Genomic DNA, 27500 nt, shown 5'->3' with positions numbered 1-27500 from the left:
AACCCTCTACTCACGCACACAAGACGTCACTTCGGTCACTATACACGTCTCCTTCATACAGTAGCTCTAACTGTATATGAGGTCTATTGTATGGTGTATTCTTTCTTTGCATGTTAGTTTTAGTGTATGCATACATATTATTTGTTTTCCAGTGTAAATCATTTTCAGGCCTGTGACCTGTAGTTTCTTACACACTCATGCATTTACTTTGCAGTTAATTAGTTTTTTTTCCCCGCAGCACAGCTGAGTAACTGAACATTCTCAAATAAATAGTCTAATCTAGCAAAGCAACACAGGAAGCTAGGGTTTTCTAGAAAAAAAATAAATAAACCAGCTAATGAGTCTTGAAGTGATGCATTTAAGGAAATGTGCCACACATCTACATTATTTACAGATCTGTTTATTTTACATGCATTGACAAACAGTTCAGTTTTCAGTGTGAAGATTACCAGTTTGGCCTCCAGTCGCATTCACATCACTGTGGCACGAATGACATCATCAGCCGTCTAGCTCCCTAATATGTTTATCTATGGAACAAATGGTCTGGAAAATACGTTGACCTCTCCCTGACCCAGTACTTTCCCTTCATACCTTTTGGAACTTGCCTTTCTACTACTTTGTATCACGCTTCTCCATTTTTACCCCATTTCTTACCCACTATGCCGCAGCGTGTCAAGATTTCCCACCCCCACAACCGTTGAATGAAGCACGACTGCAGGGTGATGTAGAGGCCATGATTTAACCCCTGGGCACATCAGGGAGTGCACCCACTGACACACACCCAAACTACAGTGCACCTAGAACTAGTCTGTCGGTGGTCTGTCTGTAACCTGCCCTGTGTCTGTTGGTGTCTATCTTTTGGTATGCTTTCATTGAAGCATCTTGCAACTTCTAGAGTACAGATACAAGTATGTTTTAGGGGTAGCACACAAGCATGATGGGAAGCTCAAATCCAAGGTCCCAAAGTAAACCACTGTAAATGTAAATATAAATGAGTAATTTGCATCTATTGAGGAGCTCATAGAACAGTGTAATCATAAGTGATGTTGACACACAAATATTTCCCAGAGGTGCAAACATCTACATTTTAGGGGTAAAATTGATGAGCTTCAGACCCCTTGATACAGCGATACGGAAGCCACCTGAAAAATACGTGGTCAGAACAAATTGGCAGAAAAGCGAATTCACTGAAGGGGAAAGGATGTGGTGCGTGAAAGATGCAGCTACTTTTTGCTTTGCACCGACTTTATCTAGGCAAAATTTGCCCTGTGGATTCATGAGTTTCAGTCTTTGGGTTGTTCTTGTTTACGACACATTTGAACAAAAAATAGCAGGTTTCCAGTAGAGGAGTCACGATTCCATAAACATATCTTACAATACTATTCCAGCTGAAGTATTATGATGCCACGCATTATTGTGTTAATCCATTATTCAAATCGAACCAAATTTCCAGAAATACAGACGCATTATACAGATGTAAATGAAAACGGACACACCGGATTTTTCTCTGAATACTTTTATTAATGAGAATGAATAACTGGCTATTGGAAATACTCAAGAACAATCATACAATTGGCAAGCAACTCATTCAGTGTGCTACATATTTCATCGTTGTACGCTAGAGCGATGAAATCATGCAAATCTAAATAGTGTGACCCTAGTGTCCACGGCTCCTGAGTTGGCACAGCAGAAAAGCCTTATCTTGATCATCAGGATATCACGAGTTTGAATTTTTAGTTGGGCCCTTGAGAAAGGCTCTTAACCCTATCTGGTCCAGGGGTGCATCATGTATCATGGCTGACCCTGCGCTCTGACCCCAGCTTCCTAACAAGCTGGGATATGTGAAAAAGAATTTCACTGTGCTGTAATGTATATGTCACAAAGTCGTCTTCTTCTTCTTCTTCTTCTAGTTGTTTGATAGAGGAGAGATGGTTGGTGTGTGGGAATTTGCAAGTGACCAAATTGTGAAGAAAATGTACATAGAATGGAGATTAGATTAGAAATTAATATTAATAATAGTGACAATCATACATTAAAGTATAATAAAACCATTTATCTTGTTTACTAACATTTCCTTCTGTATTTCCTCTATGCCTGCTAAGAGTGTTGTATTAGCGATGTTGCCACCTCCGTAAGGTTTTCTGACTCTTCCTTTTTGGGTTTTTTTATATGCGCAAAATCAGATTTCACTTAAACATGCTGGGAGGGAGATTTAAGAAACCTGAATTCTTCTCTATCTCTGCCTGCATCTCTCTGCACCGCATGCTGTGTGTCGTGTTGAGTCTGGGAATTACGATTGCCCTTTGAACTCCACAGCTGGTGATCCCTCCTTCTCAGCCCCTTTTCCTTTTCCCACATGCGGCCAGTGTTATGAGAGCTGCGAGAGCCAATTGAAGAGTATCTATCACAAGCCCGCCCCCCACCCACTATAACATATTCCTGACATGAAATAACAAAAACGCCCAGCTAGTGGACACACTTTCTCTCCGCCTGAGCCGAAAACTCAAGTCCATGAGTTGTAGTAAAGCCTAAAAGGTTAATGTGGCTAACAGTGAGTGGACATTAGTGAGGTATGCATGCCTCATGACCGCTCGTTCTGCTTTCCTAACCCGCAGTCACCATCCTTTGATCGTCTAATGCCTGGTTTCAATCACTGCTTTCTTCCTCGGAATTCATTTCATTGTTGGCTAAGTTAGCACTGCCATCTGAACTGTGTCTTTTATTGCTGCATTTACAGTGGGATAAAGCATGCATTTGTACCGACAACCTTTAGACTAATGGCTTCGCGAGAGGATTTGAGTGTATTATAATCGACTAAGATCATAAACTTGAAAGGAACTAAAAGTTCAGGACAAACATAAGTCAACTAAATTACATGCGTACACATTTTATTTGCATTACATTGCCTTTTATAATCATTCCAAACATTAATTTAATAAGAGATTAGATTACATTTCTCACAGAACCATTTTTTTTTTTTTTTTAAACTCTCTTATTTTCTGCTCCATCTGTTGTGGAGGCTCAAGCTGTTAAGATCGAATTAATTGTCCGATCCATCATCGGACACCAAACACGTCTTTGCTAATCAAATGCATTTGAGATCGAACCCCGTGATTAGAAACAGACCATTAACTAACTTAAGCCACATATTCTCTATGCTCATATGCTCTAACAAGAATTAAGTCTGAGTTTAAACTCGTGTTCCAGGATGATCGTGTGTAACCAGGTGATGAAGTTCATCCTGGACAAGATCGACAAGGACGAGCGGCAGGCAGCGAGGAAGCGGAAACGAGAGGAGACGGTGGAGCAGAAGCGCAGCAAGCAGATGGCTGTTAAGCTCTCAGCCCTTCTCTTTAAACACAAAGAGCAGCTCAAAGCTGAGATCCTGAAGAAGAGAGCACTGCTGGACAGACAGCTGCAGCTGGAGGTGCAGGTAAGCATGACAGGATGAGTTCGCCATAGCAAGACCTCTCGCTGCCTGCCTCCATGAAGTCTAAACCGACGTCTACATATGTGTTTTTGCTTCTGCAGGAGGAGCTGAGGCGGGATTTGGAGAAGATCTGTCAGGAAAGAGAACGAGCTCAAGCTGCCGCCGCCGCCCAGGTCACAGGCACAACGTCGCCATCGACGTACAAACGCAAATATGAGGACGAGACCGCGGCCAAATCGAAGAAAAAGAAGATGATCACGACTACCTCAAGAGAAACCAAGAAGGACACAAAGCTGTACTGCATCTGTAAGACGCCGTACGACGAGACCAAGTAAGATTTGACTGGCACCACCTCAGCACACTAATGGTGTGGCTAAAATATGTCTTTCTGTTCACACTTAAGCGATGTAAATCCCCGTACCCCAAACGTAGTGAAGCATCCAAGATATATTTGGTGCCTGAAGCTTCTTTAGTTAACAAATAACACACGACTGTAGAGTCCAGTTTAGCGTCGTGTATATGCCTACGCAATTGCATCAAATTCTAACGATGATCTCGTCTCACCCTCTCTGCCTCTGCTGTTGTAGGTTTTATATAGGCTGCGATTTGTGCACAAACTGGTACCACGGTGACTGCGTAGGCATCACGGAGAAGGAGGCGAAGAAGATGGACGACTACATCTGTGCAGAGTGTAAACAGGCGCAAGACGGAACCACAGAGGAGCTCTACTGCATCTGCAGAACTCCTTATGATGAAGCTCAGTGAGTGTGTGTGTGTGTGTGTGTGTATGTGTGAGGAAAGCACAGAGGAGCTCTCTGTTTATGTATTTCCGAATGAAACATCAATACTAGTTTAGTAATGCGGGGTCCAGTAGAACAGCCTCGCTTTTGGTTAAGCGGTATGTGTAGTCATTCAAGGCCAAGGAACACGTGGGTTTCTTTCCTGGAAGGAACCAAACACGAATTCTCCATTTCGGGTGGTCGAGAATTTTCAGTGGTTAAGTATCTACAGAACCAGCAACATACAACACCCAGGAAGGGTGAAGGCTAACATGTGCTTCCTGTGAGATGCGTGAATCCAGCCAACTGTTGCTCATGCCGTGTCAATGTGCAGCGCAACATGCGCGGAGAAAAGCGCTCTGATCGGGTAGTGTCGTGATGATTGACAGGAGAGAGAGATAGAGAGAGATTATGTTTTCCCTTCCACTCGAAGAGCACAACCAGTTTTGCTCCCCTGGCCACAGATGGCGGTGACATCATCGGGATTCAAACTCGTGATCGTCCACCAATGGTCCTTTCTCCTTTACTTTTAATATTCGATCCGATGTTTTTTTTTTTTATCTTGAATTCAAACACGTTTTCAGACTGAGCCAGTATATGCTTAAAGTTCTGTCCTAGTCAGGAGATCACTGAAACTGATTGGTATTATCTGGTTTTTAGAAACAAAAAGATAACCCACTGCAGCTTTAAAGTCTCTGTAACCGCTCTGGTTGTTGTCAGGTTTTACATCGGCTGCGACCGCTGTCAGAACTGGTACCACGGCCGCTGTGTGGGGATCCTGCAGAGCGAGGCGACATACATCGACGAGTACATCTGCCCTCAGTGCCAGTCCACCGAGGACGCCATGACCGTCCTCACGCCCCTCACAGAGAAAGACTACGAGGGATTACGAAGGATCCTCCGCTCACTACAGGTTTTCTCTCGCAACTTCCTCCTCTTTATCTCTCACTTCTCTCTCGCTGCCGTTATTTCTCCCCGATAACAGAAGAAAACAAATCTGGTATTGTTTTCTTCTCCTGCACGCTTTATCTGATCAACCTGAACTTTGGAAGACTTCCCAGGAGCGGTTGTTGTCTTTCTTTTTTCGCTTTCTTCATCCCGTCCTTCTCCGCCTTTTCCCTTTTCTTTCATTCTCAACTCCCATGCCCTCCTGTTGAGGAATGGAAAGGGCTTTAATTTTCTTCAATGTTGAAGCAGCTGCTTCCAATACACTGGACTGACCATGTGCGTGCTCTCGCTATATCCGTCTCTAGGCTCACAAAATGGCGTGGCCCTTCCTGGAGCCGGTGGACCCCGAAGATGCCCCGGATTACTACGGCGTAATAAAGGAGCCTATGGGTAAGAAGCTAGCGGCGAGTTCATGTATGTTAAAGGAAAATTTCAGACCGAAATGTGTTCAATCAGTCAAAACTTGGCAGTACGCAAAATTTTGTTTGTACTCGAGCGACGTGGATAATGTTACTAGACAAATAAGGGAAGCATGTAGGACCTAAATTGTTTATAAGCTATAAGCTTGTCGTACTCAATGGCAGCATTATCTTAGTAGCTCCAGTGCAAAACTAAATAAGCAAAGTACAGACACTAAACATTTTGTTTAATAGACTACATTTCTTTAATAGACTTTCAGTTTACTTTCTGGCTGCTTTTGGATACAAGTAACCCTCACAGTGGGCTTCAATCCGCTGCAGTATCTCTGAAAACATTATTATTGTTATTATTATTATTATTATTATTGAAGATATAATGGAGGAAACACTGCCCTTGTTTGAGTCACAGCTGAATGCCTCCATCTTGAACGAGTTAAAATCAGGCCATCTGTGTCGCTCATTGACCTGTGCAAACTCGCCTATTGCAAACCGACCAGCAAACAGATGCCTAATGACTCAGCAACACACAAAACACCATCGACATGTGTGCTGTCTTCAGAAACACACCAGAGCTCAGTGCCTTAATCCTGATGTTCTTAAAGATTTCCTTTGATGCGAGTGAGAAAGAGGAGTGTGGAGGAAAAAATGTTGGGAGTTAGACCGGTGAGGAGAAAGAGACAAACAGACAGAGAGAGAGAGAGAGAAGGTGAAAAGTTCAAAGCAGAGATGTCTGCCTCTGTGAGGTGTGAACGTGATCTGTTTATTTGGATGTGCCTCTCGGTAGGTTGTCTATCTCTCGTTCTCTCTGAATTTCTCTCTCTCTCTCTCAATACAGCGGCGTAAACCCACGGTCACACCTTGAACAAAGTATAGAAAATTATAAAAGCCGAACAGACAACAGCGATCGGAAATATTCTTTGTTGAAAGAAACCACCATCTGCCATGTTGAAAGAAACTACCGTTTCGCAGCGTCATCTAAAGAGAAAAATCCGTCTGTAGTTTTTCACGACTGCAGTAGAAACAGGATTTATTTATTTATTTATTTATTTATTTATTTATTTATTTATTTTAAATTCCCACATTTTTCTTCCCATCCCTCATTTACAGCCCAAAGAACTCCCAGCTGACCTCTAAAATTTTACAAGACCTGAGTTTTACTGTTCTCTCATTAGTGTGGATTAACAAGCCTGGTTGTCACACAGACCAGCACAAATGTGTGTTTTAACAACGTGGGAATGAACGAAGTTCGGCCCCTTTAATATTTCTGCATTAGTACTGGCTGCTCAATTCTAATAACTGGCGGGGGGGGGGATAAAAGTCTCAGTATAATATTGGCCACAGTAATCCACTACAGAAGGCTGAGTACATGGTGTTTTATATTCCTGCCTCGTTTCAGACCTCTCGACGATGGAGGAGCGTCTGCTGAAGCGTCACTACAGTAAGCTGACCGAGTACGTAGCAGACATGACCAGAATCTTCGACAACTGTCGATACTACAACCCCAGCGACTCGCCCTTCTATCAGTGCGCAGAGGTGCTCGAGACCTTCTTCGTCCAGAAGCTTAAAGCCTTCAAAGCCAGCAGGTAGCGCGCGCACACACACACACACACACACACACACACACAATCAGTCTCTCTTCCTTCCCTCAAATCTTAGCTTTTGCTTACATTCACACTTTGTCATGCACTCCATTTCTCACCCTCTCTGCACTTAGAAAAGGGATACTCGGAGGTTCATTGTTTAATTATGGGCCCTTGACTTTAATGGACCCATAACTTTATTTTGCTTAGAGCCCTGGCTAAAATGGAACTGTTCAGGGTTCTCTTCTCACAGAGGGACAAACCAGAGAATTCTTTAATGGAAGCTGTTTTTCTAAGATCCTTCCTTCCTTCCTTCCTTCCTTCCTTCCTTCCTTCCCTTCCTTTCATTCCTTGGTGCCATCTGTCTCATCTTTCCTGGCCTTCCCTCCCTCCGCTTTTCTTTTCCTCCCCTTCAGATTCCTTTCCTCTCATCGGTTTCCTCCCCTTTCCATGTCTTTCCTGCCCTGCCCTTCCCTTTTCTCCCCTCTCCTTCCTCCCTTCACCCCTGCCCTTTCATGTCTCCATGTCCTTACTTTCCTTTTCTTTGGTTTCCTTCCCTTTCCCACTCTTTCCTCTTCTTTCCTCTCCTCGGCTTCCCTTTCTTCACTCTACATGTACATCCCTCAGTTTTTATTTTCTATCTCATCTCCGTATGTTGATTATCTGAGTGTTGCTCTACTCACTGATGCAATGTGCTTCCAATTTTATTTTGCATATTCACACATTTTAATAATCTTTTTTTTTTGTTTTTTTGCCATTTTAGCATTTTGCCATGACACGTTTTCATTATTAGTGAGTTTTGCTGCAGAATAAGTCACATGCAGTTGTTCAGTGGAATGCTTGTTCTGCATGCTGTTGCTATCATTGTTAGTATCATCTCCACTTGTGCTCTGCATGCATTCACTTACACCATCCTCTCTCTCTCTCTCTCTCTCTCTCTCTCTCTCTCTCTCTCTCTCTCTCTCATATTCACAGATTATGATGGCATAGGTCTTCAGAGCTGGCTGCCTGGCTCACTGTACACTAGCCTATCATGGAGCGCCGCTGTGTTTTTCTTTAAAGCAAAGAGAAATCAGCATGAACTTTTTGTATGGCGGAGTAAAACTTTTGTATGGAAGATGTGCTGTTGAGCGATTTAAAGCAGGAGCTGTATTTGTATCTCAATCAGGGGAAAAGCTACTTTTTCTAGTGCGATATCTCAATACGGAAAAGAATTATTTACCTTATGACGTTAGTTGACCAGTGCATTTCATGTCTCTGTAAAGGAAATACTGTGTCCATTTTGTTTAGTTACTTCATTTAGAAACGTTGCTGAATTAAGTTTTTGTTATTTTAAAATCTCATACGCGAGGTGAGAAAACAAGCTTACCTCATACATACTGTAATATCACTGGCTTTATGTGGATATTTGGGAATGTTATATTACTAATTGTATTAGACTTTTATCTCAGTTTGGAGTCGTATATATATATGTGTTTATGCATTTAAATCCTTTTGTGAAGGAGCATTACAGAACTGTAGACTGGTTCAACAGGAGAGTGGATGTCACAGATGCTGCCTGTGTTGAGAATCTGGTTCATGTGCCGGTGCACGTCATCCTCATGTGGGTTACAACAGTATGAATTATTGTCTATAAATGAACAGATGAACTCACACCAGCATGGCTGCTATCTTTTTTTTATTTTCTTACCTTTTATTAAAAAAAAAAAAAAAAAAAAAAAAAAACCTAAAGTAAATGACCTACTGGCATCCTTTTTTACTTTTTAATTAAAAAAAAGAAAAAAAGTTTTTAATAAATAGGTTGTCTGCCCGTTTCTCCTTTCTGCATTCTGTAGGTCTCATAACAACAGACTACAGTCTACAGCTTCCTAAACTACATTGCCCATAAGCCCTTTGGTAACTTTGTAACCAGGAAGTTGGTTCTGCTAGGTGAGCTCCTGCTTCCCACACACTACACATCAGCTCCTGCTCTTACAGGAAGTGAGAGATCGGTGACTCAGGATCCGGACTGGACCATTTCACAGCAACCGGGGGAAGAACGGAGATCACAGGATCGTTAAGGAGGAAGACACAGTTTGAGAAGCAGATGTGAAGGAGAGGATGGACCATCACCTGAGGATGATCCTTTACAGTGTGCTGAAGCAGAGCTTGGGCCATTATGCAGCGTTCCATTGTACTCGAAATTGGGATATTTTATTTCTAGTAGAAATGTGTTCCAAATGCATACAGGTTCTTCTTCTTGAGACGTACTTAACGTGCACGTGTCCAAAAACTCAGAAAAAAGCTTTGTATTTCGGTCTGTGTATACAGTAACCGAATATCGAGTTAACGTTTTAAGAGATTTCTCACTGCTCATTCAAAAACGAGCACCAGCCCAAATGAGAACGAACAGAACGTTGGATTCTGAACAGTTATTGGAAAATAATCAATGACCGAGTGATCTGGTCCTATAACAGAACGTCCTGAAGTGTTTTATACCTTTGACAATTTGCCAACGACTGCAACTGTTTTATTTATTAATCATAATTTTAACCGTTTACAGTTACATATAGCATTGTAGAACAACCGTGTGACAAGTTCATTCCTACCATTAGAGCGATCTCTTCTGTCCCGAAGATTTCCCAATGATGGAAAGCTTACTGCTGTTACAAAACACTGACAATTGTTACTCCTTTCCCTAAATGTTAAACGCCTTCTGACCAGCTTAACGAATTCAGCAGAGCTGCGGTATAAACATACGTGCAGTGTTAACAATGCATGCCCTTCAATGGTACCTTTTATGACTGTTTGGGATGAAGTGCTTTTTGGGGTCAGTGGGTCTTGAGTAGGAAAACAGCACAATGTTGCTTTTATCCCGGGGTTGCTAGCACCGCCCAGTGAGTATTATTAGGTCTTGTTAGTGTCAACCTTGAGCAGGTATCAAAACCATTCCAAAGCTTTCGTACTGGTTATTGGAAAAGTATTGGTGCTTCGTGCAGTGGGGTGGGGGGTGGGGGGGGGGGCATTTAATTCCTGTTAAACTTTTTATCTGTGCATGTAGCACATGAAGTGCCTCAAGAAATCTAGTTACTCAGCAACACTTGAACAGCTATTTGACACCCCCCCACCCCCCCAAGAAGGTGGAATACTTTTTATCTCGTACTGTTACGCATACATCACCTAAATTACGTGAGATCAGCAGTGAACAAGATCCAGCTCAGTCGAGGTGGGATGGCTTGCTTATTTCTGAGTCAAAGGTAATTTCCTCAAGTTTGGAGTACAATGGAACACGGCATTATTTTAAGATTTCTAGCGTTCTTTTAAGTGACCTGCATAATTTATACAAACCTTTTAAACACACGTGTCTACTTGTTCCCACCTTTGTCCAGTCAACTAACCACTGTCACAATAATTAGTGGTTTAGCTCGGTGGTAGTTGTTATTGCCGTCTCAGTAGGTGGACATTCACATTCACCATCACTCTCAGCAAGACACAACTGCTGGACTTGACAAGCCTGGAAAACAACCCAGAGCTACATGGCCATTTAAAAAATTACAGACCACGGACCAGAACAAAATATGTATACTTGTTTATATATACATATACATATATATATATAATTTTTGTAATATATAAATGGTCTATTTTTAGGTATTTTATTATTTTTTTGAGCGAACAATTTACATCGAGGAGAAGTAATACAGAAACATTTCAAATTTATAACTGAAGCTGTATTAACCAGTGAAAGGAAAGATGGTTTAAAATGAAAAATGGTGCACGGAACCCGAAAGGTCTTGAAATGGCTTAGGAGCTTTTGGGGAACACGATGTCCGTTTCTTAAAACCTCCCTCACCATTTGAAGAGTCTTATAGTGTCTGAATGTGGCTCACTGAGACTGTTTTACTGCTGTTTAATTTTGAGTTCTTATGGTCATATGTGGAGCTTTATAACCTACACCTCACACATGCACTCTGTTGGAATTTATTTCAAAGGAATGCTAAAGCAGAAAATCAGATTGGCATCATTTCCCCCACTTTCCCTGAATGTAGTCAATCAGTGCTAAAAAGCTAATGTAGCTAACAAGTAAACAAAGTCTACCTCACACAAAATGTTTTCTGTAAATACAAACCTCATGCCATGAAACATTTTTCCATAATGTCACACACACTAAATAATGTGGTTTAGTGGACAGTATGATGTACTTACCTTAATCTATAAACACAAACAAACAAACTAGTGAAAAGCTGTAACTGTATGGAGGCAGCCATTTTGCGTTAGCAAGCTGGAAGATGTATGTATGATGATGGTTACATTTTCCATGTTATAAATTTCACTTCAATTTAAGTGTATAACACTTTTAATAATCAACACAAAACAGCTTTACAGAAATCGAATTTAAATCATACATATGAGATACTTCAGTGTTGTAATGTATGTAGTACAGTATAGTACTTGTTAGCAGTAGCTTCATAGCTGTAGTGCAAAACTAAAACAAATTACAGATAGCAGGTATGTCTTGGCTGATCGACTACATTTGAGGAAAATTGTGAGAGCCTACAATTTCTTTTTTTTTCTTTTTCTTTTTTTCTTTGGTTACCTGTTCCTTTACAGCCCCCTCTGAAAGTATTGGAACAGCAAGGCCAATTCAAATTGTTATCGGTGTAGATTGAAGAATGTGAAGATTTGCGTTTGGGATCAAAAGATGAATATGAGAAGATCGATCAGAATTTCAGCTTTCATTTCATGATATTTACATGATGTGTTGAACAATTTAAAACATGGCACTTTTGGTGGCAGACCACCCAGTTTTTAGGTGAGCAAAAGTATAGGTACGGATCGTCTTAAAGTAAGTAACACTTCATATTTGATTGCATATCCCTTGCTTGCAATAACTGACCACCAAACTGTTGCATTTTTCTTTTGTGTTGCTTTTCCACACTTGTACTGCAGCTTCTTTCAGTTGTTGTTTGTTTTGGGGGGGTTTCTCTCTTCAGTCTTCTCTCCAGGAGGTGAAATTCTGCTCAACTGGGTTAAGGTCTGGTGATTGACTTGGCCAGTCTAAAACCTTCCAGTTTTCCCCCTGATGAAGTTCTTTGTTGAGTTGGCAGTGTGTTTGGCTCACTGTCTTCCCGCATGATGAAGTTCCTCCCGATTAGATTGGATGCATTTCTTAATTCATTTTGCTGCTACTATCATGACTTCCATCATCAATAAAGATTAGTCCATTCCTGAAGCAGCCATGCAAGCCCAAGCCATGACACTACCTCCATCATGGTTGACTGTTGAGTCTCTATATTTCGGATCATGAGCAGATCCTTTCTTTCTCCACACTTTGACCTTTTCATCACTTTGGTAGAGGTTAATCTTGGTTCCAGAACTTTTGTGGCTCGTCTCTGTATTTCTTTGTGAATTCTAATCTGGCTTTCTGTTCCTGACTGCTCATGAGTGGTTTGCATCTTGTGGTATGCCCTCTTTATTTCTACTTTGAAGTCTTCTTTAACGGTGGATTGTGATAACTTCACCCCTGCCCTGTGAAGGTTGCAGCTGTGATGTCACTAACTCTTGTTTTGGGGTTTTTCTTTACAGCTCTCTGTGTTTGTCATCAACCACTGTTGTTTTCCTTGGCCAGATTGGTTTCTTTTTCAGGACATTCCAAATTGTTGTATTGGCTATGTGTTACGAAGCGTAGACGGAGACGAGCGCGGGCGAGCGGAGAGATGACGTGAGGAAGAGTCCAGAACGAGAATCGAGTCGGGACCGAACAGGTAAGCTGTGTATCAGGGACGTAGGCAAAAGCGTAGTGAGGGACGAGCGTGAAGTCGAGCACCAGGGAAAACACTTCTAATGAAATGGGCTTGGTAAACAAACAGAGACGAGGCTGCTGAGCGGTTACTTCGCAAGCGGCTAATGCTAGGGAGGCCCTTATATAACCTCAGGTGTTTGCAGGTGTTCGTGATTAGAACTCTGGCGAACTCGAGCGCGGGTATGACTGGGAAGTGTAGTCCTCCTCCGCCACGTCCCTGGGCGGCGCTACACTTTGTGAGCTGCCGCGCCGATTTCGCCGTGTCGTAACGCTATGCCCAATGCTTGTGCAATGGCAGTGATTTTCCCAGCTTTTCTCAGTTTCAAAAATGCCTCGCTTTTCTCCCATAGACAGCTCTCTGGTATTCATGTTGGTTTATCCTTTTTAACAACAAATGCAGAGTTCACAGGTGAAACTAACGACTCAAACCAAGAGTAGACACTTACAGCTATTAATTCAGCAAACAATCAACTTATCAGGGCACACATAGGCACCAAGAAACACCTATCAGTCACATGTTCCTATATTTCTGATCACTTGAAAAGATTGGTAGTCAAACAAAATGAGTTCTAAGTTGTTTAACACATCTAGAAGTACATACGAGGAAATGAAAGCTGAAATTCTGATCTGTCATCTCTCCTATCCATCTTTTTTATCTCAAAACCGAATGTCTCCAACAATAAAACTGACCTTGCTGTTCCAATGCTTTTGGAGGGGACCTGTAGTTGGAATATAAGGTTAATAGCACTTAAGAAGACCTTGGGCATTTATGTTTTGCATTTTAAAAACAAAAAACAAAGACTTCTTACATCTTTGAGATGAACTTTACCTGCCTCATTTGAGTTTTATTTACACAAACCTCTTCTCATGCATAGAAGATTATAAAATGATATAGCTATGTGATAGCCAATGAACCTTAATAGCAGGTGGGATTTACAGAACCTTGAGTTTTTGGCTAGGTAAAATGGTTACAGTGACAGCGCGAAAATTAAGCAATGGACTAATTTGATGTGTCATGTTTAAAGATTTTACTGATAATTTAAAAAACAATTAAAAAAAATTAAAAAAACAGCTGTTCATGTCATGAAGCAAATTAGCAATGTAACTTAAGCTGGTTGCCTGATATTCTAAAATTACGTACAAGTGTTCTTAGCCACCTGGCTTTTCATCTTTTCATTTATTCCCTTACATATCCAATCATTTTTTTTTATGCCATTAGAAGATGTTTGAGTAAACACAAATCCCGTGAGCATTTATGTTCTGGTGAAATTATCCATTGCGTTAAAATGCTGCATAACGTGGGTGTAATGAAGGGCCAGGTTTGCTAAGGTGTGTGTGTTTTTTTTTAAAGGCAATCAGAGCCAGTCTTTTCGCATCGTAATATTCTGTATAGTTTATTTATCATATCTCTTGGATGATTCCTTTATAGTAAGTTGAAGAGATGCTACCAGGAGTGTGGAAAAAAAGTACGTTTTTAATAGTGCATCAATTAAGAGGTCTTTTGTACTTTATAGAACATTTCCTTCTAGATAATTAAAAAAAAAAAAAAAAAAAGAACGACAGCAAATCTCATGTGGTGTTTTTTGTTGTTGTTGTTGTTGTTGTTTTTTTTTTTTTACTGTGACCCTGTGTGGCTCTGGTATGAGTGTGTTGTGTGCAACAATGTTACTTGGGAACCCCCCCAAAATGGGGCCCCTTCTCACTAGCATGTGGGACTTGTTTATTTTAAATGGTCACATTTTCAAAATGAAAAGAACTTACCTGTCTGGAAGCCAGAAAAGAAAGTGAAAACAAGAAGAGTAAAAAAAAAAAAAAAAATCAACAGAATTGTGGAGATAATCTAATATCAAAATAATCAACTGTAAATCATAATGTAGCGCTTGCTCAGCAGCTAGATGGGAGTTGGCTCCTGGTTTGGAGTACGTGATTATTAATTATTTGACTAGATTTCATGGTAGAGTTAATAATTTTGCTCAAATTGCCGTCACCGCTTGGTTTTTAAGAGTATATACAGAGTATAAAAGCCAACAGTTTTCTGTTGTAGTTCCACTGATGTACTGATGATTTCTCTAATTGGGAAGCTGATATAGCGCTATATGCAGCATGCAGAATGTAATGCTAACACTTTCGGACAATTATCCTGGTTCTTGCGAAGGCATCTGGGTAACATAATGGCAATAAAGAGGGCCAGGAGGATCCTTTGTGTTTTCCTGCCTGGGCCCCCCATGGTCGCTCCTGGTTCAACAGCAGTGCTTGGTCATAAATTGACACGCATACTGGGTCTATAAAAGTAGTTTTAGTCATTATGGACCAACAATGTGGTGTTTAACAAAGTGGCCATTAAATGTTTCCACAAAAAAATCTGCTGCACCTAATACACTTGTACTATAATGTCATTGTCACTGCTTTGCTGAGATTGTCCCCTACCTGAATGATGCCTGGTCAGCAGTGTTACATGTTCGTGACATTCCATTTTTGGTATTTTTTTAAGTCCTATTTTCTCCCAATTTGATCTTTCAGTTTCCCAGCCATTAATTAGCTCTCCCTAGTACACGACAGCGACCAACCAGGGAAGGTGAGAGCTGGCACACACTGTACTTCCTCTGAGACACATGAAGGCAGCCACTGCATCTTTTCACACTGCTACACAACAGGGCAGTGTATCACAGAGGAACGTTCACGGGTTCACAGATAGCGTGATTGGACGGTGTTACTCCGATCGATGCCAATTTTGCTCTCTTGGACACCCAGCAACAGATAGATTTGAACTCGCAGTCTACCTACGATAGGGTGAACGGTTTCCTGTTGTGCCACTCAAAAGCCTGTGGTCCTGTTCCTGTAATGGACAACGTGTGCATAGAATCAAACAAGCTGCAATAAATGAGTAATACCGGGTGTCCCAAGTGTCTCTATACATAGGGGAAATTAACACTTTCCTCCTAGCTAACTTACCCTTTTACTCCTCTATATCCCGATCCGCTTTATTAAACGATTCTCACCCAAGCGTTCACCCTGTACCCCACCAAAGGTAAACTCAGCTGAAGTTCTGTGTGGGAGTCGCAATGTGGTACGCATACCTAAAAGTGGACAAGGACTGTTACCCTTATTGTTTCTACTGAACTTGCATTCTGTCAATCATCCTGCGAGTCTAAACCAGTGTCCTCTAAGGCCCAAGAATATGTTTGTTTTTGTTTTTGTTTTTTTGTTTGTTTTTTGGGGCAACTGAATAGTTCTACAATCTTCACCTCAGGGGTTTCACATAATTTCATACCTTCAAGTTCATCATGTGACCTTAACCAGTGTCGTGAGGTCATGTGTGTGAATTACACCATGTCTCACATTGCGTACTTATGTGCCATTTCAGACAGTTTTTCAGTATACATCACTGTCTATTGTTTACACGATAAAGAAATATAAACAAAGGAAGAGCAGTTAAAAGTAAGAGAGAAAGAAAGAAAACGGTATAGTCGACAGAGTAGACTATATACTCGTGTCACTACTTTTGTCTTTTAACATCATAGCTTTTAAATATGAAAGTGCAGTTCAGTGCATTTACTGAGGGATTGTACTATAGCCCAGCACTGTTGAATTCTCAAATGTAACTAGTCCGAAGGTTCTGTAACAGCAGCGCTGTCAATAATGCTGACTGCAAGGCCAATCACAGATTTATATTAATGCGCTTACTCTAGTACGTTATCATTTCTACAGTATAGTAACAACTAATTCACAGGGATTTGTGTTGCAGATGCTCTGTGTAATCGAAGTCTAATTATCAACAGATTTAACAGGGAAAACACCGTAATCATGATGTGGTAACGTTTTCTATACAAAGATGATTATCTAACATTCATGAAAGGAGTCCCCAGTGCCAGTGCTTCATAAGTGTCAGTCAGAGGGCAAGCTGTTCATTTTAAGTTTTCCACCATGGGAAAGACTGAGGATGGAGGACTCTGTGTTTTTGCTTGTGATTAACTTAAAACAGGTGATAACAGGAAGTAAGCTGTTTCTGGACATTCCACAACGTTCAATGTAAATATGAAGTAAGAAAATGTATGATGCGTCATTCTTTAATTAAGAGGAATAAAACACTTTGGGGATGGGATTGGAACATTACCATGGGGTAGTGGTGGCTTGACGGTTAAGGCTCTGGGTTACTCATGGGAAGGTCGGGGGTTACACTGCCAAACTGCCACTGTTGGGCCCTTGAGCAAGGCCCTTAAGCCTCTCTGCTCCAGGGGCGTTGTATCATGGCTGACCCTGCACTCTAACCCCAACCTCCTAACATGCTGGGGTATGCGAAGAAAAGAATTTCACTGTGCTGTAATGTATACGTGACTAATAAAGACATTATTATTATTATTATTCATTATGTTAGGCCACATCACACCATCCTTATAGAATACCATGTGGATCATTTTAATTATTAAGTCATTGCTCAGACTTTCTCCTCATTCAGTAAAACTGACAAAGATCATATGGGGAAACATCTCCAGGACTATAATACAAGTCTAGTGTCCTTGATGTCTTAATCCCTGGACAATATTTTTTTTACGGGATAGCTAATCCTCCTGTCTGACTGTGCCATAACATTGACGAGTCCTTCAGAAGACACTGAGCAGATCAGGTGTGTTCAATGTGGGCCAAAACAAGACAGCAGGGAGGCTTGGCGACCCCTGTCTCTGTTTTTGTGGCTCTCAGACTGTGTGTTTGTCACACAGGAAGAGGTTCTCATGATTTCTCTAAACCCACACCACCTCTCTCCATGAGGAATGTCCCCCTGCTGCGAGGAGTCTCTGGCTGAATCCCAACTAGCCTCCTTCTCGCTATTTAAGTTCAAATAGAGTACGAGATAATAACTTCAGCACCCTATGTAGTGAACTACATGTCCTAGGGAGCCATTTGGGACCAGGCCCCTGCTTCCTGCTCACCTCAGCATGGGAACTGAGCAACGGATATGGCTACAATAGACCATATCTGGCTTGAAATGAGTTTAATTGTTGTTATGATGGTTTTGAGTTTGTTTTATCACAGTAATCTGTGTTTTTATAGATGATATGAACTCCACATGCGTCTTTATCGCTGGGAACAATCAGTAAAGTACCCCAAGCCTGAAAAATGTCACTTTTTTCAATGGTTAACTTCTCCTTGGTGGTTGATTTTGGTTGCAAAGCTTTTGTTAACGCAGCATTAAATTCACTTCTTTTTTCTTTCTTTCCTTCTTCTTTTTATTTTTTTTATTTTTTTTTTACATTCAAATGATAAGACTGCCTCTATACCTAATCACATTCAATATGCAGGTTGTGAGAGGATGATGTAGCTAGCTAGCTTATGTTACTGATGAACAAAATTGTGCCCATGTTGTCATGGTATATTTGAACAGGTTTGACTGATGATGAAAAGAAATCACTGATAACAGGACAATCTGAGATTCCAGTGAAGTCCTACCTGCGTCTAGCTGTGGAAAAACAAAGTGACCTAGCGTACTAGTGGTAAACTAGCCAGCTAGCTGTTTGGGGTGATGGGAGGACGTCATAATGCTTCCATATAGTACATATTCTTAGATCCTGGAATTTTTTTATGAGGGTAAAGGATGCAGGTCATTTTAGAGGATGGATGGATGGATGGATGGATGATATAGTAATTGAAAGTTTTTAGCTAGATAGCCAACAATGTTAGTGATAAACAAAATTGTAATTGTCTTGTCATGGTGTATTTTGTCAAACTTGGCCACTGTTAAATGAAAAACTGAGACTATAGTGGAATCCCGCTTGTGTCTACCTGTGAATATAAGTGAGCTAATTTATTGGCAGCCAACTAGACAGCTAATGGGTGTTATTTTCATATTCATAGATCCAGATATTTTCATAAGGGTAAAAAAATGTGTGTTATTTTTCATCATCGGGGTATTTAAAGGAGCATTAATGATCTACATTTTAAAAGTTTTACAATTCGGGTGTATTTTTGTGGAATAGTGTGCATTTTTAAAAACGCAGGCTGTCGCAAAAGCCTCCATACATACAGGACCGTGTTGGCCAGCACCATGTCGGGTGTGCCTTCGTCAGAGGATGTTCGTGGACGTCCACGTCTCAGTCGTTCCGCGACACTTCCAGTCTTTTTGAATTTCTTAACGAGTTTGGCGGCAGTGTCGTGTGTGGTGTGTTTGCCATGTTTCCTGTTAAAGTCCATCGCAGCCTTGCGTCAGTTTCCCGACCCAGCCACGGGAATGATTTCAAAACGTTCTCTTTTTGTCGAAGACGTTCTTAAAGGCTAGCTGAAAAAATATATGACACAAACTAAGTATGAAAAATGTCGGAAGGAATTTTGCTAAAAAAAAAAAAAAAAAGTGTTCATTTCCCCCTATGTAAGGAGACTTTTGGGACACCCTATAGAAATTTCATGAACCTTTTATATCGTGCAATAGGAAGATTCTTTCTATCATAAAATATTTCAGGAATAAGTGAAATACGCCAGGTAGAAAAAAATATTTTTTTATTTAATAAGACATGTCAGAATGACAAAATGTGCATCAGCAGTGCATATGAAAGTATTCCCTGTTTACCCTTCAGTTCCACCCACTATACACTTTGAGTCGTGGAATGGAGCCTGAAGGAACCCATTTCTTAAAATCTTTCCTTCTCTTTCACCCAACATGCCCATAAAGCTCCTCTTCTTTCCTGCCTGTGCCTCTCCCCTTCTGCTTCCTTTGAGCTTGAGCCAGAAGCCTATGTGTGTTTATGTGTATTTATATGTGTGTGTGTGTGTGTGTGTGTGTGTGTGTGCGGGCAAACATTCGCCATAGGTGGCGTTCCATTACGGCTCCTGGAGCGTCTGTTCCCCGAGGCCCTGGCCCATGTTTTTGCTCACAGGACCCTAAACAGAACCGCCCTCTTTCATGTAACCAGGTGCGCAGAGGATCAGATTACTATCCGATTGAGGCTCAACATGAACGCGTACACACTGGCCTTCTCTTTCTGCAGTCTCTCCCACGTACAGAGTAAAACTAACCCAAAGTACAGAAAATCACCTTGTCTTAAGAAAGGGATTTAGTTTTTTTGTTAAAAAAAAATTGTTGTTTTGTGTGTGTCCCCCCACCCCCTTCCCCATTCCAAACCCTTTACTTCTTCCTTTCCTTCTTTTGAGCATAACAGCACATTTCCTGCTTTCTGATATAATTTAAAGGAGAAATACAAAGTACGGGTAAAATAAATAGGGCTCCGTAAATAGAGCTCTGTGTTGTTGGTTTGTGCTTTCATTCTGTGCTGCTCGAATAGTGTGAATGGGAAAATAAACAGAAATGAACTGAGATAATGACACATGATGTTTCCAAACTGGAAAAATATGGAGAGAGAGAGAGAGAGAGAGAGAGAGAGAAAAAAAAAAAAACAAACAAAAAAAACCCCTGCACACAGGACGCTGGATGCTGTGTAGAGATGAAACCTGCGGGCCCGATTAGCATCACATACTGTAAAGGAAAGTGCACTATATAAGGTATGAAACATTGGCATCTACTGTACACTACATAGTGTACAACATGTATTTTTTAAAGAAAGTGCACTTATAGGGTATAAAATAGTAACTTCTGCAACATGCACAGTGCACTACATGTTCAAAGTCACACAGCATAGTCTGGGGTTTGTAAAGGAAACACATGGGTTATGGAATATGAAATGACCGAACGTAACGGCTTAAAAGACACCGACGCCATGTGGACGTGAGCGCTCTGAGTGCAATTGAAATAAGGTCAGATATTTTACAACATCCCTAACCTGTCCGGTCTTTATGAGGGTGAATGTCCGCTGAAAACACAACACGGTTCTTGTGTGTATATCAAACAGGGCAGGGTGTATAGGGTATATAAACACATAAAAACTTTATTTTATTACTTTTCTCCGAATATTTCTCGGAGGAAATATTTAGCCGGTTCCCGGTTCATGTTTCAGACATGAATCAGATCCTCCGCCAGTGGATGGAATCCAGCGGATTTCCCTGGAGTCGTCTATGAAAGAGGACAGGCAGAAAGGCAAGCATTGTACAGCAAGCAAAATATCCCCACTTGGAGTGGATTGATCTGTTACACTCGGACGCTTGGGCTAGGTGGACAGAGACGCCTTTGTCTTCCTGTCTATCTCCTCTGATAATACTGCAAGATTATGAGGTTGTTCTTTTTTATATTTACATAAGGCCGCAGTTAGTCCTCCTGTGCAGCAGGTGTCGCAGCGAGACATTTGTTTTCCCCTTCACCTGCACCTCGAGCGCATGGCCTCTTGAGCTTTCTGGTGCCTTCTCTTGTTGTAGCGCTTGACGTAGCTGTTGCTGCGCAGGACCCCGTCTCCGGGTTTCAGTTTGCCTCCAAGGAGGGTGAGGAGACTGGAGGGAAGATGGCGCCTTCGGTGGTAGATATGACCCATGACTATGTATCTGCTACCTGTAAAACATAATATTGTTGCAAGCAGGGTGGTTTAGTACACCGAAATAAATCAGTCAATGGACCAGTATTTATACTGTCCACACGAGGGACCAAGCAACACAACGTGCACAATGTGTGCAACGGGGAGCCATGATTTCCACAACAAGTGACATTTGAATTAAGATTTTCTCAATTATATGCAAACTAGGTATGGGAACGTAAATTTAAATGACTGGCTTGAATGAGTCGTCTGATCAGCCTTGTAGCTCGCCTGGTCTGAAGTCTCTAATGTTCCCACTTGCACCTTTAGTTCTTACCTGCAATTAGTTTGATACGCAACAATGGAAGGAAAACATATAACTGTGGTTTCATCCCATCTTGTCGTCCCGTCATATGCTCTCTCGCTAAATGCGTATAGAGATGTTACAAAGCCGAGAGCGTTGGTGCCGCTGGTGAGTGAACGTTAGCTTGCACTGCTAATCTGCCAAAGAAACTAGCATGGAGGCTTGCACAGGACTAATGTCTATCAAAAAACTATTTTCACATCAATTAATATCATATCTATATAATCAAAGCTTAATATAATCAAGCTATATGTAGCTACTACTGTCTCTTATCAGGACTAAAATAAATGGACAGTGCATGCCCACAAACAGTCGTGCCCAGTTTTTGCTCGGTGTGAACATGGGGTTAGGAGGCAACACGATGTACACTGATATGTAACTAATGATCTGATGTTTGAAAGATGGGTAACGATTCAGTATAATATTATTTAGAGCTGGTTTGATGCGATATGATGTGAAATCTAGCTTGGTCTGACCAGCTACGAGGTGCCAAAACACAGGCCCAGCTAGTCAAGCTGCTGAACCATCTTTGTCAGCTGGTAAGTTGTTTTCCAGTTATGTTTCTACTGTTGTGTCGTTTTCTTAAAAAGAATAACGGTCAACCAGTTAGGTTTAAAGTCTAGCTCGGCCTGGATTGGGGCCGCTGGTAGCTGTTCAGACTAGCTAGAGTTTTCAGTGGGGTTGGTATTGTACAAACGGTCACATTTAAATCAAAAGGACGTGTTCATGGAGCAAAGGCCATGCCTCCTTTCTGGGGTAGGCACAGAAGCCACTAATTTCATTACTAGTACAATAATGTAGATTGAGTTGTGCTCCAGATTATCAATATTAAGACCTGGACTGGTGTTGCTGTAAATTCCTGCAGATCTTGTAGCAGTCAAAGACTGGCCCTGAGTCCCAGTTGGCGTACTATCCCTACTAAATAGTGTCCGAGATTAGAACTAGTGAGTCCCAAATCGTAGTGTGTTGATACGAGTGTCCCAGAGGTACCCCGATGGTCTACTATTTCTGGTCGATTTTCCAAGTGTGACTCCATAGACACTTTTTGTGTTAATACTGCCCACAACTCCTCGCGTGAGGGAGGAGGAGTTCTGTGACGGTTTGCTTTGCCGAATTCAAGAATGCATTTTAGAGAGGTGTAAATGAAATGTGCAAAAATAAATCGAGGGGATGATAAATTAAACTATCTAGCATACCTTATCTAAGGAATAATGAATGAAGAAAGGCTGAAATGTGACGAGGAGTTTGTTTACAGTGACCGCGTGAGTAATTTAGGCAACAACGTTCTCTTCTGTTACACGTGTTTAGTATGTCCCAGTACTTGCATACTCTTTTACCACACACTCAAAACTATGTACTTTTTCTTCACAAATTCACAAAAAGAGTACGTACTTTTAGTGCATGGTATAAGTATGCCAATTGGGATGCAGGGTGGATCTCTGTTTCAGTCCTCAAGACGTTTCCACTCATCCAAAGTACTATCTTTAAGATAGCACAAAGCCAGCTGACATGACGTATTATTGCTTTCCAAAAGATCCGGTTGACTAAAAACCTTCACGTATGCCCACAGATCACGGCTTCAATCTGTTAGTTGCAGAAAAATAGCTGTAGATTTTGAAAAAATGAAAAAAAAATTGCCAGGAGCACTGAGTATTGAGGGGGGCTTAATCCACGGAAGTCCAAACAAATGTCAGAATGTGAGAACCCCACTGAAGCCTCTGGTGAGCAGTGAACAAGGACATCCTGTAACGAACCAAACCACCCCACCCCACCCCCTGCCTTTTTTTTTTTTTATTAAATGCATGTCCATGATTTATGCAAGTTTAAAAAAAAAAAAAAAAGAATGTCTGCATGTCACAATAGAACAAGGAAGCAGGATAGTAGTGATGAATATAATGTCAAATTAATTAAAGATGATAACCAGTAATGGTTAACCAGACTTGTTCCCTTCATACAGTCATCAGAACTCACCGAGTTTGAAGTCAGGACAAGGTTTGCTACACTTGTAGGTGTCCAAGACCAAGATGTTCACCTTGAAGAAGTAGGCGTCTGGAGTGATGAATAGGCGGCTCATCTTGTAGAAGCCGTCGTTGCTCACCAGCAGAGAGACCAGCCTGATGCCTCGACGAATTATATCAATGTCGTGAACAATGCCGTTGATGGCTGGAAAAAAAGTAAGTCGATCGAATCTTGTGTCAGTACACTCTGATTGTCATGGAACTCTATTTTGAAGTTGCCAGAGTCTCCTTCATGAATATACCGTCACCCCTACGAGACACCCAATATTTGATCTATTATTTAATGATGGATAAGTTACCTCCAAATGTGAACACCAGCGGTTAATTTCTGACTATGTTCAATTCTTAGGTAACGTATTCATGATGATTTGTCTCAACATTGACAAACCAGTGGGTGTTTTTCCAGTGCACATTCAAAAACAAGAATTGGCCCAAATGAGAGCCAACACAATGTGGGGCTTTAGTTTAGTTCTAGCTCAATTCCCACCAATTTGAAAGACAACTGGAAAATAGTATCATCATTTTCACATCCAACAGCATCGTTGGAAGAACCGTTGTTCCTTTTGTCAGGTGAGTCCAGTTTTAATCAGATGATGTCAAACTCATCGGATGGCTTAGAAAAACAGATTTGCAACAAAAATTCATAGTTCTGTTACTTGTTTGCAACAGTACCCTTGTAACTTCAGGTAAAATGAAAGACGCACCATGGACACAAAACATACATCAATACCATATTGACTACACTCTTAGAAAAGAGTTCTTCAGCAGGTTTTTAGGATATGGTGTTTAGCAGTGATGAATGGTCATGAGGTAGGATTAGGTAGGGGGACTAAAATCTAATATCTAAAATCTATTATATCATGAGGTCTCATCAATGGCATATTAAGAATGATGTGGGTCAAACTTGCACACAAGTCCGTAATCCTCTACTAGACTTTGTGAATATCAAACATGCTAAACAGAGAAGCTGTAACCCATTCATTTAGACCCCAAAACACGAACCTTACACTTTAGTGTCACAAAACATGCACTTTACTGTCGCCTGTCCATTTGTGTAATTTGTACTTTCATTGGACAATGTGTGCTTAGTCTATCTACTTTTAGTTTCTCCTCCAAAGGAAAAAAAAAAAGCGCAAGATAATCCACCTCGTTCGCATTCATTACACCATGACTGTCTTTCACACGCTCCCTCTCAATCATCGCTGATGACGTGTTACGATGTGTCGACAAAGTGAGCTGAAAAAATATTAGCCCAAATGGAGATCAGATCGAATCTATACTGTGTTTCACTCTGCGTAATCACCTGACATGGACATGAATCTACAGTCTGGTCTAGAAAGAAATCAGCCCCAGCCTCACTTCTTCAGACCATTCTGTGTGTGACCACTGGTGGTGCTGTTGCACTCGGTTCCACAAAAATCCAAAATAATCCACTTTAATACATTTGATATTTGTTAACTAAAGCGTGTGACAAAAATTAAACCTGTATGTATGTCTTGGGTTTGTTTGTTTGTTTGATTTTATCTTTTAAGGCCTGGGGGCGTAACCCTGCTAGCCTATTTTATACCAGCTGCCCTTGGTTCTCAACATCCTAAAAGGGTCCTATTTGCAATCCTTTCAAATAGGGAGACATTGAAACTTTCATTATTTCCTCAGATGGATGTAGATTTAAGTTTTTTGGGTTTTTTTTTTTTTTCTCTAAAGAGTGTATTACTGGACTTTATACTTATGTGCAATATGCCAGATTCTTCATACCTAGCACTTTTTTGGTGCACTAATTCGTGACACTTGTAGCTTTGATATTTGTTAAATTCCAATCTTTTTTCAATGTCCATGTTATATTGTCGGTGATGTGAATGATGTGTGCCCTGTGGAAACAAATTTGTATTTATATTGTCCTAAAGACCCCGAAGATGTCATCTGGTGTTTTTGCTTTGGAGGTCGAGCTAAACGTTGCTGATCAGCAGATTTCCAGGAGCTGGGTTGGAGATACACAAATAAACCAGCGCAACTCAATGGGCAATCTTTCTTCCATGAACATGAACCGCTTGAGGGAACCTGGGCATGCTCAATTTCTCTTGATTCTCTTTTTAGTTCTGCAATTTTTTTTTTTCTCCTGAAATTCTGCTTTGTATTGTTCCGAAGGAAAAGTGATTCAAGAGTTTTTTTTCCCCCCATTGTAAACATGAAAAGTTATCCCCATGTTCTCCCTGAAGAATGAATGAAAACAACAAAGGAAGCACGCATTGTATCATGAGGTAAAACACACTGTAACCTATTATTATTATGTACAACATGTATTATGTATGTTTGTGCTTGTCCTCACCGAATTCACTGTAGCAGAAGTGCTCCGTCTCGTCCTTGTCCTTCCTGCATTCGCTCAGACACACTGCATCATGGGTGAAATCCGACTCTGGAGGAGAAACATGGAGAGGTGATGAGCTCAAAGAAGGGACAGTACATCACACCACAAGACTATCAGTCACTTTGAGTGCACTTCTATTTCCTGATTTCCCCAGAGTCAGATGAAGGCAGGTCAAGCCCTTAATCACAACATAATTAAGGACTTGAGAATCCTTTTGAGTCCAGATTTAGACTTATCTCTGTCCTGAAAAGCCAATCTAAATCATTCTAAAGTGGTGGATAATTAAGGGGCATATTTTAAAATGACGCCACACAATGAACGCAACTGACCGTGACCGTGAGTGCCACTTTGAAAACCACAGAGCTCCGTTCCAGCGCCCAAGCTGTCATTGCCGCGCCATTATCCCAGCCAAAGCGTCGCATTCCAGCCGGCGTGGGACGGTGCAGGGCTATCTTTCTGATATCTGTAGTTTAATCACCGCGTCGTAGCCCATTTCGCTTAGGCATATTTCAGATTCTTTTTTTCCCCCACTAATCTTACGGCTCAAAGATCTTCAGCACAAAGGGCACATTCAAAGTGTGCGAGCTAAGCAGCAATTTGCGGCTTGAGGGAAAGAGTAATTAGAATAACCATCCACCCTCTGAGATTTTTTTTTTTTCTCTCTCTCTCTCTCTCCCTCCCCTCTTTCCAACACGCACACTCATATTTCCTTCCAATAATGGGATTTGAAAACTGTAAGGCAAGATTTCCCAGTCCTGGCCCTGCACTGCACATTTTGCCGTGTTTACTTGCTCTGGTGCACACAAAGCAATAAATCTACAATATGTTCATTAACATGTTGCTTGCAATAACGCATTTCTACCAGAGGGGTCATCAAAAGTTACATACTGCAGCTTTAAGAAGCTCTTTGTAATTTCTCCTGCGTGGAAAATCACAACTGCAATGAAAACAATGACACAACCTTTTTTCATCCTGAAAGACCTCAAGATTTTTTTTTTTTTAATTTAGAAAACTACATATGAGTTATCATGAGAGATTTTAGCAAAACAGTGGCAGGGCTGAGTTCTGGCTGGGGAATAATGAGCTAATTTCCGGACCAGAAAAATGTACATAGAAGCCTATAAAGAAGAAATTGTTCAAATAATATTGTGAATGATATTTTTTGCCAACTTCTTTTTTGACCGGTTCAAAAAAAAAAAAAAAAGTCATTTTCACTTTTAAAACCTCACAAAGAGCCAAAGATTTGAGTCAGGTTGTTCAGCAAAGAAACTTTAGTGTTGAAGAGTTTAGTGCTCACCTTTCTTGTGGATGTCAAAGTGGTAGAGCAGACTGGAAGAGCGCCGGTTGTACTGGATGAACGGGCGGCTGTTGTTCAGGCTCGATCTGCCAGGTCTGTTCTCCTCGGGATCATTCCGAGCGGTCCCAGTT

The 27500-nt window shown here is 41.1% G+C and overlaps 2 protein-coding genes across 6 annotated transcripts in view; one reads left to right on the top strand and one right to left on the bottom strand.

Moving 5' to 3' along the window:
- LOC108273119 (nucleosome-remodeling factor subunit BPTF) overlaps positions 1-8953 on the top strand; it is a 56681-nt gene extending 47728 nt beyond the window's left edge. For all 5 annotated transcript variants that reach the window (XM_053684148.1, XM_053684146.1, XM_053684147.1 and 2 more), the window contains 7 exons: positions 3208-3433; positions 3532-3761; positions 4018-4191; positions 4930-5122; positions 5463-5547; positions 6973-7159; positions 8132-8953. In XM_053684148.1, coding sequence (XP_053540123.1) covers positions 3208-3433; positions 3532-3761; positions 4018-4191; positions 4930-5122; positions 5463-5547; positions 6973-7159; positions 8132-8138 — 1102 coding nt within the window. In that variant the 3' untranslated portion in view covers positions 8139-8953. The remainder of the gene's footprint in view (positions 1-3207; positions 3434-3531; positions 3762-4017; positions 4192-4929; positions 5123-5462; positions 5548-6972; positions 7160-8131) is intronic.
- Positions 8954-19410: 10457 nt separating this feature from the next.
- LOC108273117 (UPF0450 protein C17orf58 homolog) overlaps positions 19411-27500 on the bottom strand; it is a 10408-nt gene continuing 2318 nt past the window's right edge. Inside the window, exons 2-5 of the mRNA XM_017482147.3 lie at positions 27370-27500; positions 26034-26120; positions 23661-23852; positions 19411-21363 (exon numbers count right to left, since the gene is read on the bottom strand). The exon at positions 27370-27500 is cut by the window's right edge and continues 463 nt beyond it. Coding sequence (XP_017337636.1) covers positions 21176-21363; positions 23661-23852; positions 26034-26120; positions 27370-27500 — 598 coding nt within the window. The 3' untranslated portion in view covers positions 19411-21175. The remainder of the gene's footprint in view (positions 21364-23660; positions 23853-26033; positions 26121-27369) is intronic.

Source organism: Ictalurus punctatus, chromosome 12, assembly GCF_001660625.3.
Source record: "Ictalurus punctatus breed USDA103 chromosome 12, Coco_2.0, whole genome shotgun sequence".
NCBI lineage: Eukaryota > Metazoa > Chordata > Actinopteri > Siluriformes > Ictaluridae > Ictalurus > Ictalurus punctatus.
Note: the sequence above shows the minus strand (reverse complement) of the source record. Positions and strands in the feature narration are given on the sequence as shown.